At 35.5% G+C, this 16,587-nt stretch overlaps 2 protein-coding genes across 4 annotated transcripts in view; one reads left to right on the forward strand and one right to left on the reverse strand.

The window, feature by feature from the left end:
* Positions 1 to 9,013, forward strand: SCPPPQ1 (secretory calcium-binding phosphoprotein proline-glutamine rich 1; the record flags this gene model as incomplete). The annotated part of the gene is made up of 4 exons (XM_082838176.1): positions 1 to 57; positions 1,048 to 1,080; positions 1,173 to 1,250; positions 8,990 to 9,013. The coding sequence occupies 4 exons, from the start codon at positions 1 to 3 to the stop codon at positions 9,011 to 9,013; spliced, it is 192 nt and encodes a 63-aa protein (XP_082694302.1).
* Positions 7,982 to 16,587, reverse strand: part of NUDT9 (nudix hydrolase 9) — a 26,140-nt gene continuing 17,534 nt past the window's right edge. The window contains exons 6-9 of one of the 3 annotated variants that reach the window (XM_082838568.1): positions 16,018 to 16,164; positions 14,327 to 14,411; positions 10,541 to 10,599; positions 7,982 to 9,977 (exon numbers count right to left, since the gene is read on the reverse strand). In XM_082838568.1, the coding sequence (XP_082694694.1) occupies positions 10,547 to 10,599; positions 14,327 to 14,411; positions 16,018 to 16,164 (285 nt within the window). In that variant the 3' untranslated portion in view covers positions 7,982 to 9,977; positions 10,541 to 10,546. Of the gene's footprint in view, positions 9,978 to 10,215; positions 11,034 to 14,326; positions 14,412 to 16,017; positions 16,165 to 16,587 lie in introns of those variants that run through there. The other 2 variants (XM_082838569.1, XM_082838567.1) reach the window with 2 other exon arrangements.

Raw genomic sequence — 16,587 nt, forward strand, 5'->3', positions numbered from 1 at the left:
ATGAAGTTCCTTATCCTTGCTGGCCTTTTGATAACTGCCACTGCTCTGCCCATCCCTGTGAGTACTGTTCCTCAGTTTCCCACTCCATTTCCATTCTAGAGACATTGTATTTCTGGGCTAGAAAGTGTTACCTTTATCTTTTCATTTCACAGAAGAGGAAAGTGGACTCCAGGAGAGTTGTAGAACCAGGAATTTACCACTCTTCTTCAGCCCAAGGGTCTTCCCAGTACAAATCCCAGTTCTACATGCTATTTGCAAGCTGCATGACCTTCAGTGAGGAACTAACCCATGGCTTCCCAGACTGTAAAATGAGTTGTAAGAACTACCTCAGAATTGTGCAAGGATGATAAAAAAGCAACTAACGCACTTAAAGAGTCCTAACTGGAACATAGGAAGCTCTCAAATAAACTTAGCAATATAGAGCAAGTATTCCACAGTGACCTAAGTCTTAATTAGGCAGTTTGAATTGAGTTTCGTTTACAATACCCTTACCCCAAACCATCTCATGTTGATTATAGACATGCGTCCCCATCTATACGAATGAGATCTATGAGTTTAAGCTCTGCTTATTATAGTCTGACTAGGTAGGGTACCTAGTAGGCAGGAACACCTGTCCCCTAAACATTTTGTAACAAAGGAGCCTTCAGAGAAGTGAGGGAGCTTTCAAAATCTGTATTTGGGGATACAAACTTTAAATTTACACTTCCATACTCTCTCCACTTTGAGCTGATAAATGCTGAGAATTAAACTGAGAACACTGTTGATTTGAAGATGAAGAGGCATGCAATATGTAATTAATCTTACAAAATGTAAAAAAAAAAAAGAGAAAACATTCTTTGGAAATAAGTTTAAAGGTAAGAAGTACAAGTTCTAAATCACTGGACAAAATTAATTCAGCTTTTCCCTATTCCAGGACAGCTACGTCACTGATGCGTATAATGCTCAATAGTGGCTTGTTACCTAGTCTCATTCAGAATAAAATCTCTTTGTAATGAATAACGTATTGCCATATGTTGCTTTACCTTGTTGCTGTTATTGTTTTACAAGCTTGAACAGTCCGAAGGAAGTTCCAGTGGTCAGGTAAACTTCTGGTTGTATTTTCAAATGACATGTTCATCATTTTAAAAGTTTTCAAATGTTTGGAATGACTGACATCATGTTTCTTATTATAGAGATTTAACTTTTATCTACCACAAGGACCACCATTTTTTCCTCAGATCCCATTTCTCCCACCTCCACAATTGCCCCTGGTAAGCATGGGTTTGGGGAATCTCAAACTGCAAAAAGTATTTATTAGTTGGATGATGGTTATAACATTTTCCAAATTTTGACACAGAAATATAAGAGGCCACCAGGCATCAGCTATTCACACTACCCTCCCTGCATAGCTTGTGGTGAAGTGTGACAAAGGAGTAGCAACTTTCCCTCTAAAACTTCAGTGACTTCTTCCAATGTCTCTCTACACTTGCTATCAAAAAGATGTTTACACTGAATTACCCCGACTATGATGAGCTTAGTTACTCTTCATGAAGGGAATGCTAACCTTTTTCTATATTACCTGTTCTTTTTCTTTTTGTAAATAGCCTTGCTGTTTTCTTTTCTCTAAAGTTTTTTCCCCAGCTCTCCAGCTTTTTTTCACAGGTCAAACAATATAATTATTTTGCTCTTCTTGTACCCTTTCCAATCTCTCCTAATATCTGAATTCTTATAATATCTTTTTAATAAAGGCTAGGACAATGCTAAATACATAATAGAGTTACCTTTTTGGTACAGACCGCATTCATTTGGTTAATATTTACTGAGTGTCTACCAAATAATGGGGTCTACAGTGAGTGCTGGAAAAACAAAAAGTATAAATAAGTTCACAATCTGATGAGGAAGAGAGATTTATAAATGAAAAAACAATGTAATTTGGTAAGTGCTTCTAGATGCAAATACAAAACCAGCTGACTTAGGCTATGTGTCAAAGAGCTCCTAACAGAGGAAGGGTAGCCAGGCCAGGTCATGAGAAGTGGAAGGGGCATTCCAGGCAGAGGGAACAGCAAGTGCTGAGAAGGACATGGCAACCTGGGCAAAGAATGACCAGGGCAATGAGGCTGCCACACAGGTTGGGACATGTTAAATAAACAGTATTTAGGCAATGATGTTTTGAAAAGTTCATACACATTTTAAAATAGTAACTTGTTTAACTTCTTGTCTATCATCTAAAAGTTTTAAAATATGAACACAATTTTGCATAGTTTTTGTTTTTATATCTAAATGTAACAAAACACCTTCCCTTTGCTTATATTTAATTTCGAACTGCTTACTTCTCAACTTTAAGTAGTCTTTTAGAAGTTGTCACTAAAGCTACAGTCCTCAATGGAACATTCTTTCCCTTTAATGTGTTCACATGGCCTAACTGTTAGACACTACATTTCTAAGTTCTTGCATTTATAATTAATTGCTAATTATTTTGGTTCTAGTCAGGGTAAGGTGCGTTGGTTCTTTTCTTTTTCTGAAATCCATACGACTTGGATTTTGCGTTAATTTGTAAATTAATGCAAAATTCTGGAGTCTTGGTTTAGAATTTAGGAATTGCTACTAACGTCCTATGCTTAAAATTATGTAAATTTTTGTGGCAATAAAAAGAATCACTAGTATATGAAACAGAAGCTCTTCCTTCCACCAGATGGCCGAATAGTATGAAAAATCAGGCAAAGATGGCTTACTGTAGAAAAACTGAAGGATTTGCAAGAACTATCAACACAGAAGACAGATTCCTAGGCTTTAGGTTTGACTAATTAAGCAAAATAAGCATAGTTCTCGAAAGAAAAACATGATTTGAAATTCACTAGAATCTAATCTCCATTAACTAGAAGCTGAACTCCCTGAGAGCACGTAATTGCTCAATAAATACTGATGGATGGAGGAATGGATGGATGGAGGGATGAGTAAATGAACATATGAGAAAGCTAAAACAAAATGTAGCACCTTATTTTATTCACAATTCACTTTTTTCCTCCTTTTTGTAGATTCCAATTCCTTTTCCATTTCCTAATAATCCAAATCAGGTAATTATACTTAAAGTTTCCTTTAAGAAAGTATCTAAATGAATACAAAACAAAAACTTGAAAATTCTTTAGATTTACTTGGAAAGAAGTTGATACCAAAAATAATGGTTATTATTCTCCTTTGGGGACAATTAATGATTGATATTTTGTCTGATTTGAGTCATTTAATGTAAAAATCTCATATATCCTTGAAACCTGAGACCTGAAACTTCCCTTGATCATGTGGAGGGAACCCAGGAGACCAGTAGAAAAGCATTTGAAGTCAAATAATCTGGGGATGCAAGCTCTGTCATTTAACACCTTGGAGTAATCTTAAACTCCTTTGTGTCTTACTTTCCTTTAGAATACAAAATAGTGAAAAGGAATGATTTATGAAGTCCATTTCACCTCTAAAATTTTGTACTTATATTTGCTATTAATGGGGGGAAAATTCATTCTTACTGAAATGGAATCTGTCCCAGAAGTCTTTGAACTAGATTTAAGGTTATGGTCAAGGTATAAAAGGATTATTTGAATTTTACTTTTGACAGGATTTTAGTAAATGAGGGGAAATTACAGAGAACAAGACTGACTCAGTCACAAGCAAAAAAATAAATTGTGTGTAACATAGCATATTAATTCTAAATTTTTAAATGATACTTTGGTTACAACTATAGGAGATGATATTATTAAAGTTTTTTTTCATAAAGAAGTGATCCCTGGGAATTCCCTGGCGGTCCAGTGGCTTTCACTGCTGGGCCCGGGTTTGATCCTTGGTCAGGGAACTAAAGATCCCGCAAGCCATGTGGTGCAGCCAGAAGAAAAAAAAAAAAAAAAGGGATTCCCAAATACAGCCTTTTTTCCAACCTCGTAAGCATAAGTTTAATTATCTTTCCGAGAAGTCCCTGCTACGTTTGGAGTCCACACACATACACACAGAAATGTGGACTAGTGTTTCCTGAGATAGTAGGTTTGAAGGGGGTGGGTGGGTACTAAAGGGTGGAGGGGTACTTAAAATATTAGCGAATGTGAATCTTACTGATGTAATTTTATAAATGCTAAGAATTCTAAAAAGCATGTTTTCATTAATCAAGCTAACAGAAAATATATAACATAGAAAAGATAGATAAAATACTGCATTACAACTCCCTGATTATTTGATTGTCTTTCCTTTTTTCTAGGTCCTGACACTTAATGATCTTAAAGCGGTAAATACTGCTTTGTTGATCTATAAAGTTTACAAAAATATTACTTTCGACACTCCATTTAAGATGAGCCAGTTCATCAGCAAAATTACTGTATTTATTAGTCCAATTCATTTGGAAACAAAATTAAGAACAGCTGTTAAATTCAAAGCCAAAAAAACTAACTCGATACATGCAAACAGTTCTACATTCATTTATTCAACTCATCCAAACTATAAATTGACAAAACAACCTCTTCTATCATTGATAAGGAAGAAGGTGAAGAGTCTTAAAAGACTTAAGAACTACAGAATAAATTACTTTAGCAGAGATGAAACAGACTAGTTTATTTCTTCACTAACGAAGCACACTAGCTTAAATGCATAACACATTAAAGATGATCAAATCTAAATCCCAACACAATTTATTTTACTGAACTGCACATAATTCAACTATTTAACAAGGCCCTTTATTGATATATGTTATTCAGAATATTAGTTTATAAAAACACAGGAGAAATACTTGAAGGGAGTTACAAAAGAGAACACTAAAAGTTTCATTTCCCATATACTTTTCATACTTCAACATTTTCTGAAATCAAGATACATCTTACAACAGATGCATTTAACCTAGAATCTCCTTTTTCTTTAAGATTCATCATTAACTAAATGGTACACTTTACAGTTGATGGTATCTCAGAGACCTGCAGTATTCGTAAAAATGTCAAAAAGTTAGGCCTAAAAAGTTAGGCGTAAACCATTGCGTGCCTGAGGTAAAAATTTTCAGGATTCTTCACTACAGATTATTTAAAATCAATCACCTTGAAGAATATTTAAGTGTGCCAGAAACTTTAAGGTCAAACTAAATAAGAAACAGAGTCAGAAAAAAAAAACCTAAGTCAAGTTCAAATAGCTAGTGTTCTTCCCACAATCCGCTGTTTAAGAGATTCTATAGTCCATTTCCAAATGACAAATTGTAAAAATTCTAGCATCTTTTAATTAGAATGTATTATATATATATGAATATGAATATATATTCTAAAAATGTTTTAGGAAACTACCGTCAATAATTAATTATTGATGATTACAAAATTAGCAAGTTCATTTACATCAAAACATGGCTAAAAGAGCCCTGGCCTGTGATGGGAAAGCCTAGATTGTAAGCTCACCTTTAAAATTAAATTAGCTCTGGGCTCCCCTGGTGGCGCAGTGGTTGAGTCCACCTGCCGATGCAGGGGACACGGGTTTGTGCCCCGGTCCGGGAAGATCCCACATGCCGCGGAGCGGCTGGGCCCGTGAGCCATGGCTGCTGAGCCTGCGCGTCCGGAGCCTGTGCTCCGCAACGGGAGAGGCCACAACAGCGAGAGGCCCGCATACCACAAAAAAAAAAAATTAAATTCGCTCTGTGACCTTGGGTAAATGTATTAATTTACCTCCAAAGTCTCTTCCAGTGAAACTATTGACTTCTCAGACATATGACTCATTCAAATTACCAAATCTGAATACTTATTTATACTTTATTTTTCTGAACTTTATTGAAAGTGCTGTTGGCCACAAGCCATCCAGAAAGGATCCTGACAGAGTAACCTATAGAACTGCCATATCTTCACAGTGATAAGAATTTTTTTCTCCCAGTGATTGTGGTTAAACCAAGAAGCAGGAAAATGCACCCTAAGGGAACAAATGCTACCTCAGGGCAATTGTTCTTGCCTAAGAACAAGCAGGACAGTGTTTAGCTTACATATTGTTGCACACATGCTAGTATGGACAGCTCTACAAATAGAGGGATTCACCTTGACATAGTGGTCAATTCCTTGAGCAAGCTGCCAGTCTCTTAAAACAGGACCACAGGAAAGCTATAAAACAATACTTATCCAGTGAAATTGCTTGTGTAAGCAAACCCTCGAAGCAAAGTCATAGCTGTCCTAAAATGTTGGTTCAAGTATCATTCACAGAGGGAATTCAAATAATTTAAGAAAGATAGCACTTGTATGGAAGTGTTTACAGTGAGTTTCTCAACCATTCACATCAATTTTCTATATTTCAGACACAGTGAATACTGTTACAAGGCAGTTACAAGAAAATATTTCTGTGAATTAAGGGAATTTAAATCTAAATATTGCATATTCATTTAAAAATCTTACCTCATGGGCTTCCCTCGTGGTGCAGTGGTTGAGAGTCCGCCTGCCGATGCAGGGGACACGGGTTCGTGCCCTGGTCCGGGAAGATCCCACATGCCGCGGAGCGGCTGGGCCCGTGAGCCATGGCCACTGAGCCTGGGCATCCGTAGCCTGTGCTCCGCAATGGGAGAGGCCACAACAGTGAGAGGCCCACGTATCGCAAAAAAAAAAAAAAAAAAAAAAATCTTACCTCATGTAAATAAAACACAAAGCAGTAAAAATGGAATTAATTTTTCAATAAAAACAAAGATTTTCATATAGAAAGTATTTCAGCTTATATATGTACTAAGTTAAAAATAAGCTAAAAGGTAAACCCATTGACATCACTGATCATTGATTTTTCTTCTTTCACAGTTAACCATTTCTGTTTTGAACCAACTTGGGGTAAGTCCACAACTTTTAAGCTATTATAAACTACAAATCTACCTAATGGACTGAAGATAGTATCTTATTTTTTTTAATATTTAGGGCTTCTTTGGGGTAAAATTATTTTGCTATGGTTATATTGATAAAAGCAAGTAATATTTAATCTCAGAAAAGGTAAGAATAATTCTTCTGAACCATAAAACCATATGGCAGAATGGAGCCCAAGTGATTTACCCAAATTAAATCTCATGAGTTATAAACTTGATTTCCTCCAGGATCTTTTTTTTTTTTTTCTGGCTGTGCCGTGCAGCACGTGGGATCTTAGTTTCCCGACCAGGGATCAAACCCGCGCCCCCTGCATTAGAAGCGTGGAGTCTTAACCACTGGACCACCAGGGAAGTCCCTCCTCCAAAATCTTTAGATCAGAATTTCTGCAGGTCTAAAACTGTATTCTTTTCATAATGCCCAGAGCATTTGACAAAATTTCAGTTTATAGAAATTAGGTTAAGAAATTTCAAACAGTAAATTTTACCTCAAGCTTAGTTTTGTCTTACGGACAATTCATAGCAAACAGTGAGAAAAGCCTGCTGTGAAACTACCAAATCTAGAAATGCTCTAATCTCAAGGCAAGCCAACAAGTCTCCTTAACACAAAAGCATCAGCTCTCTTGATAGAAAGGCTACAGACCTTGAGACTTCTGCTTTCTCACCCAAGTTTGCTTTCATCTAAAATATATACAAAAGAGAGAGAGAGACCAAAAAGGTATATTCCTTTTTAAAATATCTGAATTAATGTCAATTAAATGTCAGTATGTATTTTAACCTACCTTGAGAGAAGCTGATGAATCAAAATATTCTCAATCTTAATTTTGAGAAAGAAATTGGATTTCACGCAAGTTTTCCTTCTGAAAAGTTTCATTGCCCTAAAGTGTTTATTCTGTGTTTCTTACCAATCCAAATGCTCTTACCAGCCCATCAAGGGTGAAGTGGGAGAAATTAAGCTCTATGTTGCAGAAAAGACAGTTGATGGTTCAATTTCTCAGCATTTAGGTGTAACAGAACCACATTATTTGCTACCTCCCAACATTACATGATTGTACCCATACTAATCCATCAACATTAAATAAACATAATATGGGAGACATGGGTGGAGGCAAAGAAAAAATATGGCAAAAATACCTTTATATAGTAACTATAATCTGTATTGTTTATTTTGGCAGAAATAATTCTCTTACTACTATGTCAGAAGTTATATACGGTTAGTAAAATCTCCAAATATCTTTTGAGCATTATTATACATTTTTAAATACTTCTATCCTAAGAGTTTAACAGCTTCAGATTGTGCCCAAATTGGTAAGTTAATAATATGATTAAAGGAGGTGTAAAGAAGACCAAATTAATTACAAGTGCTTTCTTCAAATGATGTGTTTTGAAATCAGCTTATTTATTCAAACTTCACAAATATTTTAGAAAATAACAGCAACCAACATAAGTCCTTATACTGTCGGACAGAGTAGCATTTAGCCTCTAAAAGTGGTTAGAAATTTTAGGGGCCCTCTTTAGCATGTTTAGTATCTCGCTTCTATCTGAGTTTGAAATGCTTTGAAATCTCAAGAACACCTGCAAGCAAGACACCCTGACTGCAGCCGCTCATCCTTAGGTTAAGATATTATCAATAAATTGTCTCTGAGCCAAAATTATGTGAACAAGTTTAACAAGGCTCGCCGATCAGATGTGGCCCTTACACTTCAAGTCACAAACCATAAATGGATTACTATGGATTACTATGGATAACATGAGTATTGCTTAAGTAATATAAACCTTCCAAACTACAAATTTAAAGTAAGAAATCATAAAAGCTTCATAAACGTAGTAGGGAATACAACAGACAGAGAATTGGCTCTGGAACCCTGCAGACCGGGATTCAAAATCCAGCTCTGTTGCTTACGGAGTAAACCTTGGGGCAACATTTCTAAATACCATTTTCATCTGTGAAATAGGAAAAATACCACCTAACTTCGCAGGATTGTTGTGTGAGGATTAAGTGATACGATGTAGATATTCAATAAATGCTATCTACCACTGTTTTAACTGTCTCTTGAAAAAAATATTCCTTATATCTGAAATATAAGTAAATATGAAGGCAATATCACCTAGTGATACAGGAGCAGATATTCCTCCAGAAATGTCTTAAACTAAAATTTTAATCTGTTTTTTTTTCTATTATAGATGGTGCTGGATACTTACAGTTAGAAGATTATCTACTTCTACCCTACCTGTAGGGTAGAGTAGTTTTATCATTTTGCATACTTTGCAAATGTTCCAATGAAAACTACAAAATGCCACAAAAAATTGATTATCTGCGGATCATGTGCTTTACTCATTCTTTAAGTAAAATTTTCATATAACCTAATATCTTTACTAATGTCAGGGTAGATGTGTCAAAAGTAAATGTCATTCTTTAGGCAATTGCTCAAACTTTCTCAAGAGCTTCTGTAAGTAGTTTCAATTTTAGAGAATTCTATTCCATGCCAGGAAGAAGCAATTTCTTGCTACCAGACAGTAAACGTAGAATCAGACTCTTTCATGCTGGGACAAGGTTATCCCACCCCTCACCCAATGAGCAGATCATTCTTGTCAAGTACAAGTCCCTTGTTATGTACCCAAGGACCAGGATTTTATGGATTTTAGAAAATTAATACTGCACATAAACCTTGTAACTCTTCCAGAGAGGTTTGAGGCAGCATCCTGAAATCAAACATTCTAATGTTTCTCAGCAAAACTTATAGTCACACTAAGGGGAAAAAAGCCTCCTGTCAGTTCAGTTCAAATTTACCCCGAAGGAGTTCTGACACTAACTCGGGGTTGGGGGGAGAGAAAATAAAACACAAAAAACACTTTTTCGATTGATTTACCTTAGCCCTAGTTCTGTCCTCTAGCTACAGAGTAAGCCTAATACTCTTTTCAAATATCTGAAGGAAACAAACACGTCTCTATCCCCTAACCCTCCTTTTCTTCAGATGCCCCACCTGTAGTCCAACTGGAATGAAGATGGAATTATGACAGTCCCTACCTCAGGCTGACAGGAATTAGTATCATGAGACTTTCCCACTGGATATCTTGGCCAGAACGTGATACACATGCGACAAGGCAGTGTTATTTTCCTTCCTCTTCCCTGCTTCCAAGAACACGTGGAACACCAACTCTTTCCTTTCCTCTGGGAATTACAATGTTAATAGTGAGTCTCTCAAAAACCTATGTCAGTCTTTAACAATCTCTTCCTAACAAAAAACACCCAAACTCCCAAAGACCTCCTCTGTGTCTGATTTCAGTTCCTTTCTGAACATCTATTTTTAATTCATTTATGGCACACACAGTTACAGTAGAATGAAATGCATATAGCAATTTAAATTACTAGTTTCCTGCACACATTTTTTTAAGTCATAATTCTTGGAAATGAGAACATGATTTCTTGTTCGCTGATCCTGACCTTTACCAGCTAAGAGTGACTGAAATTTCCTCATAAAACTTACAACTCTAAAGGCAAGAATACATGAGGCTTCCACTTTTGAAAGCAGCTTCAACAAGATCATGTAAAGCAAAATGCAAAGCAAATAATTTAAAGATAAATCAGATTAAACAATGGTGATCGGTGCTATTCTGAAAGAAGCTTGATGTGACAGGAACATCCTTCAGACCTCAGAAGATCAATGGGGAAAAAAAAAAAAGACAAACAAGAACTACATGGAAAGCAGAAGTTATGGCTGAACAGAAATTTACCTTTATTTAGATTCTGATTCTTCGAAGAGCATCAGTTGTTAAGTTTGGTTTAAGCCATGCTTAAATAAAATGCATACAAAATATGATTATTTATAGCTCTTTTGACTGGAAAGCAGAAAATTCTGTGTTCTGTTTCACCATATTTGCTAACTTTATTCTGATGCAAAACCTTCTAAATGCAAATCATTTTGAAAGTGAATAAAATAATCTCCAAGTGATCTACCCCTGCCCTTTTTATATATGAGCTCTGTGACGCTGCCTTCTTTTCAGTACATGTTCCTTTGTTGCCATTTGGCTTTCGTGGAGATTGCGAGCTATAACCCATGGCAGTCAGTTTCAGAGTCCTCACTCCAGTGGGCATCTCGTTTCTCTGCCACAAGTTTGATGAATTGAAAGTGACTAGCATAAAGCTTGAGTTTATCACTGATGTCCACCCATTTCACTTTTCCAGCATCATCTCCAGCTTCTAAGGTAAGGTTATCCATTATCTCACCTGGTTACCAAAGAAAAAACATCATCAAGAAAAAGTAATTTATTCATTTCTTTTTCAGCATAATTCTGTATCTTCAAGTATTGCTACTATAATAACCTTAAATCATCATTATATTAAGTGGCCAAGTGAATTAAAAACTAGAATATTCCAAATTTCCCAAATGCCCCAATTTTAACTAAGTTCCTAAATTTTAAGTGACGGTACCAGTAAGAAAGCTTTTCTCTTTAAAAAGTAAAAATATTACCCTTCAAAAAAAAAAAGAGAAAAAAAATAAACATGAAAACTCACATCAAAATTCCAGAAGGATTACAGATTTAAATGTTAAAAAAAAAATGAAAGAAAACAATTACTGATGACTCACTTTAGAGTCTTAAGGTAAGTGTACTTTTCCAAGTATGACACCAAACCAGGAACCATAAAATAAAATATTCAGTGGGGGGATGAGGTGGTGGTGGGATGACCTGGGAGATTGGGATTGACATGTATACACTAATATGTGTAAAATAGAGAATAAGAAGCTGCTGTATAAAAAATAAATAAAATAAAATTCAAAAAATATTTAGAGTTATATTTATAAATACATATATATTTATTAAAATATTTATAATTATCAAAAATTAAAAAGAAATGCTTTCAATCACTGTTGGCAATCTAAATGGCATGTTTCTGTAGGACAATTTGGCAATGTTTTTCAAGAGCTTTTAAAAAGCAAATGCTCTTTGATGAGCATTCATTCAAAAAATGTCAGAGTGCCTCTTATGCACCAGACTCTGTACTGGGGATACAATAAACAACCCAGCAATTCTACTTCAAAGGATTTATCCTAAGGAAATAAAAAGACAAGGCTACTGAAGTATTCAAGGCAACATTATTTATAACCAAAAAGAGAAAATGGGACATAACCGAACTTTCCATCTAGAGGGCACAGATTATTAAATAAATGATAAGACAGCTACACAATGCACTCCCATTAAAAGGGAAGCCATTCTATAAATACTGATATGGAAATATGTCCATAATATATTTTTAAGTGAAAATTCAAGTAACAAAACAGAATGTACAGTGTGAGCCCATTTTATTTTAAAAACAACTATATAAAATCTGGAAAAAGATAAATCAAAACGCTAACAGTGGTATCTTTGGGAAATGAAATAACTGGTGCTTTAAAATTTTTTCCACTTTATGTCACCTATTTTCTAAATAACTCATTATAAACACTATATCCTTTATCTTTACAATGATTATCTTTAAAATAATAAAGCTGCTTCTTAAAAGAATCAATTGAATATTTCAGCATAACAGGTTTCTAAATCGCAGTGCTAAAATGACAGCTCTTTGTGTATCTCACAGCAACTACAACATCCAATTTTCAATGGAGAACCAGAATTAAGAAGTAAACCTGAATCTAAAAGTTAAATTAAAATATCTGATTATCTAAATAACAGTGTCCTCTAACATGCTCTTTATCAGATCTAATAATGACTGAAAAGCATCCTCCCCTTCTGGTCACCTAATAAATTACACAAAACAGAATTCTAAAAAGTTTAAAGTTTATAGTCTGACACATGAAGAGCTTGGAAATCATCACTCCTATCTTCACACACAAAAAATCTGAACAAACTGAAAATCAACAACTCTTTTTGGATCCATCAGAGAATTGAGGTCACAGGGCACAATGCCACCCTGAAAACTAGAGAGACAGGCAAATACAGAGAATCACAACTTACCAGGAACAGAATCCCACCTCTGGAGCTAACAAGTGGTAGAAACATTTAAAAGGTAACTGACTCATTTTTGGAAACTGATCTGTGAACTAGCTTGAGAGAGAAAATCTCCTGGAGGCACAGTCTTGGGGTGGGAGGGTCATATTTTCAGGAGTTTTATCTCAGGAATGCCACCAGGTTCTCAGAGTAGAGACAAGAAAAATCCCCACTTGCTTGCAGCAGGGAGAGGGGAAAAGTAACCATCCTGAAATTAGACAAAGCATTCTGCCCTTAAGGAAAATATTTCACCAGTCCTAACCAACCTGGGGGAAGGGAAATACCCAACTCTAGCCTCCTATCTCGCCTAAGGAGTGTGAGGGTGGAAGGAAGAAGCTGAGAAGCCGCAGTGAAGGTCACAGCCCAGGGGCCCAGGCTCATTGAAAAACTAAGCCCTAATCACTGAGTTCTCCTATGATTCTCCTCCAAAAGCCCACAAACCCCCTTCAAATCCCACAGCGATAGGGATTCCATAAAATAACAAGGGAGTGTAACTGAAAGAATTGCGTGGCACAGACCTTATTTAAGTAGTCTCTAGAGAAACCCAAAGACAACAGAAGAGACAAAAACAAAAACACCAGAGGAAATTTTAGCCTCTGACACATACAATTACAGCAGGTAAGTACAGCCTAACTCCTAGTCAACTAAACATAAGGCCTCACACTAAAGATCTATTTACCTCAGTCTCTTTTACTGGATACATCATGTTCACCTTTCAAAACAACTAGAAGGCATGCTACAAGGCAAAGAGCACAGTCTGAAGAGACAAAACATCAGAATGAGACTCAGATATAGCAGAGATTTGGAATTATCAGACCACAACTTTTTTTTTAAGTTCAGAGAGAAAATAAAACAGTGAAAACAGTGATTTGAACAACTCAAACACTATAAAATCAACCTCTAGTGGGTCAGTCATTGTTTTTTAACTCCAAAAATACGGAGCTAACAAATTTATCAGTACTTAAGTTGTAGAGACCTGCTTGTAAATTATATTTGCATACTTCTCCTTCTGAAATGTTTCTTTTAAGTTCTCAATACCAGGATGAATTATCCTAATACTTTGGTTAGAGTTGTTGTTTGGAAGTAATGAAATTGGTGCTGGGAGTTTTCCGAAGTTCAACAAGAATGTAAAAGTGACAGATCTTCTAGTTCCAGCCCATTTTGTAAGGAAAAAACTGAGTCCAAGAGAACATGTGATTTGCACAAGGTTATACTGAGACAGGAAGGGGGCAGGGCAAAACCTTTAAAAGAATGACAACTTTAGGGCACATAATTTTAGTCTATAAATTTAACCTTAATTTTATATGCTACCAATGGATTAAAGGATATTAGTTACTGGTAACACTTTTAAAGCTTTCTTCTACATATTCTTTTAATATAAACAATCTGCTTTCATACAAATATTATCCTATAACCGGTAGTTGATTGACTTAAAATGCTAAAATAGTCCAGATTTAACTGTGCCCCAGTAGTCTGCTTCACTTAAATTGGATCCTCTAATTCAGTTAGCTTAAAAAACATAAGTAAGATTACCTGTTTCATCATGGTAATTCACAGCTTCTGTCTCCATCCATGCGTTATCAGTGTTCCGAGGATCATCAACATAACCTTTATATATCTATTTTTAAAAGGAGACAGACCAAAAAAAAAGTGCAGGGTGAACAGGAATGGGTAGAGAAGAGCATGCTACCTTCATTAGAACCAGAAATATCCTGTTGCAAACAATGCACGTTTAATTAACATTAGTGAACTGTACACTTAAAAATGGTTAAGATGGCAAATTATATGTTACGTGCTTTTTATCACAAAAAAAAAGAAATGTAAATATTACAGGACCTTTAATGTAGCATTCCATACACTTGTTTTACATTTCCCAGGGAGGAAATTCCCTGATGGTCCAGTGGTTAGGACTCGGTGCTTTCACTGCCAGAGCTCAGTTCAATCCCTGGTCGGGGAACTAAGTTCCCACAAGCCGCACAGCTCAGCCAAGAAAAAGTCAATGTGAAAATGAAATTAAGAAATTAAGAAAACAGGGACTTCCCTGGTGGTGCAGTGGTTAAGGCTCCATGCTTCCAATGCAGGGGGCCCGGGTTCAATCCCTGGTCAGGGAACTAGATCCCACATGCATGCTGCAACTAAGAGTTCACATGCCACAACTAAGGAGCCCGTGAGCCGCAACTAAGACCCAGCGCAACCAAATAAATAAATTTTTCTTAAAAAAAGAAATTAAGAAAACAATTCCATTTACAATAGCATCAAAAGAATAAAATATTTTTAAAAATAAATAAATAAATTTCCCAGGGAACAGTATTCTCAAGAACATTTTGAGGCAGCTTTAAAATTCATAAAACCCTCAATACCTCAGACTCTAATTTCAGAATTTAAGAATAGTCATATTTGGGCCACATGATTTTTTTTAAGAGTCTATAAGTATTTTTCTGTTTTAATACCTTCTGTGATTATAGTTTCAGACATGCAAAGATAGATTCTTCTAGTTAGAAATCTATAAATAAGGTTAGTAAAGACTAATATTTAAGCTATTAATACATGAAAAGATTTGGATCCAGCCATCTACGACAAATGTGACCCGAAACCCAGACAGCATATTGATAGATAAATAATTAAGAAATCCTAATTCTAGAAAGAAAACAAAGCAATTCAAAGAAAAGCCAATAAAAAAGAAAAGAAAATCTACCCTTTTCCTTATTATTAGTGCACATATACCTTATAAAGTGATTTTTTTTAATCACAAAGGGTATGTAGACAAAACAGCCATGAGACTTAAATGGTTATGAACAAGAAAAACTCTGAACCTAATTTAAAATATATTATATACATATATATATACATATATATATACATATATTTAAATATAAATGTCCTTTCAAAAAAGCTGAATTCATGCAAATTTTTTAAAAAAGAAAAGATTTTCCATTAGATGGGTGAACTCAGTGTCACATTAGCTCACACCTAAAGAAAAATTAAGAGGAAAAAATGTATTATAGTAAATGATGTAACTGGCCTAAAGTTGGACTATAAAAATTTGAGTAGAAATTTATTTACAGTTAAGAGCTACAATTAATTTGTTTTTAATGAACGTGTATTTCAAATATACAAGTATTTCACTTTATTCAGAAAATGATCTACCAGATTTCCAGGTGAACTTTAAGTAATTTTCATTAATCCCCAGGACTAAATCCTTCCTGGAAATCTTCATTTCTTACCACTAGATGTTCCTGGCTGAAGAGCTTGTGCAACTTTTCCTCTAATTCTCTCTTTTCAGCACCAGATTTCTGTAAGGAGTTGAGAGCTTCCTCACCAAATTCTCTTTTCAGTGTGGCACTAATCTTCTCTCCTGGATCCACCATCCCCTAAGAGTCACATTTTTGTTTAGAAAAAGTAATAAGCTTCAATTCAATCAATAGATATTTACTGAGTGATGCAGTGGACATATATTGCTCTATCTGCCCATAATCTTCTGTGATATGTTCTTCTTTAAATCATTTGTTTCTAGTAGAAGCAGCTTAGCAGTGTATCCCATATACTCAACCATAGTAATTAGTCCAAAGTTAGCCTACGGTCAACTGAGCCAGTCAGACTCCTTTCCTGGTATCTTCCAAAGTCAAGCTATGGAAGGAAGGGATGCAGGCAAGAAAGAATACAGCAAATTGATACTTTCCCCATTGGTCATTCCATTCCAGCCAAACTGACCTCCTCAGTGTTCCTAGGATATGCCAGACATATCCCAACCTTAAGGCCTTTGTACCTGCTATGACTTCTGCCCAAGATGCTTT

Source organism: Leucopleurus acutus (genome assembly GCF_964270905.1).
Source record: "Leucopleurus acutus genome assembly, chromosome: 4".
Taxonomy (NCBI): domain Eukaryota; kingdom Metazoa; phylum Chordata; class Mammalia; order Artiodactyla; family Delphinidae; genus Leucopleurus; species Leucopleurus acutus.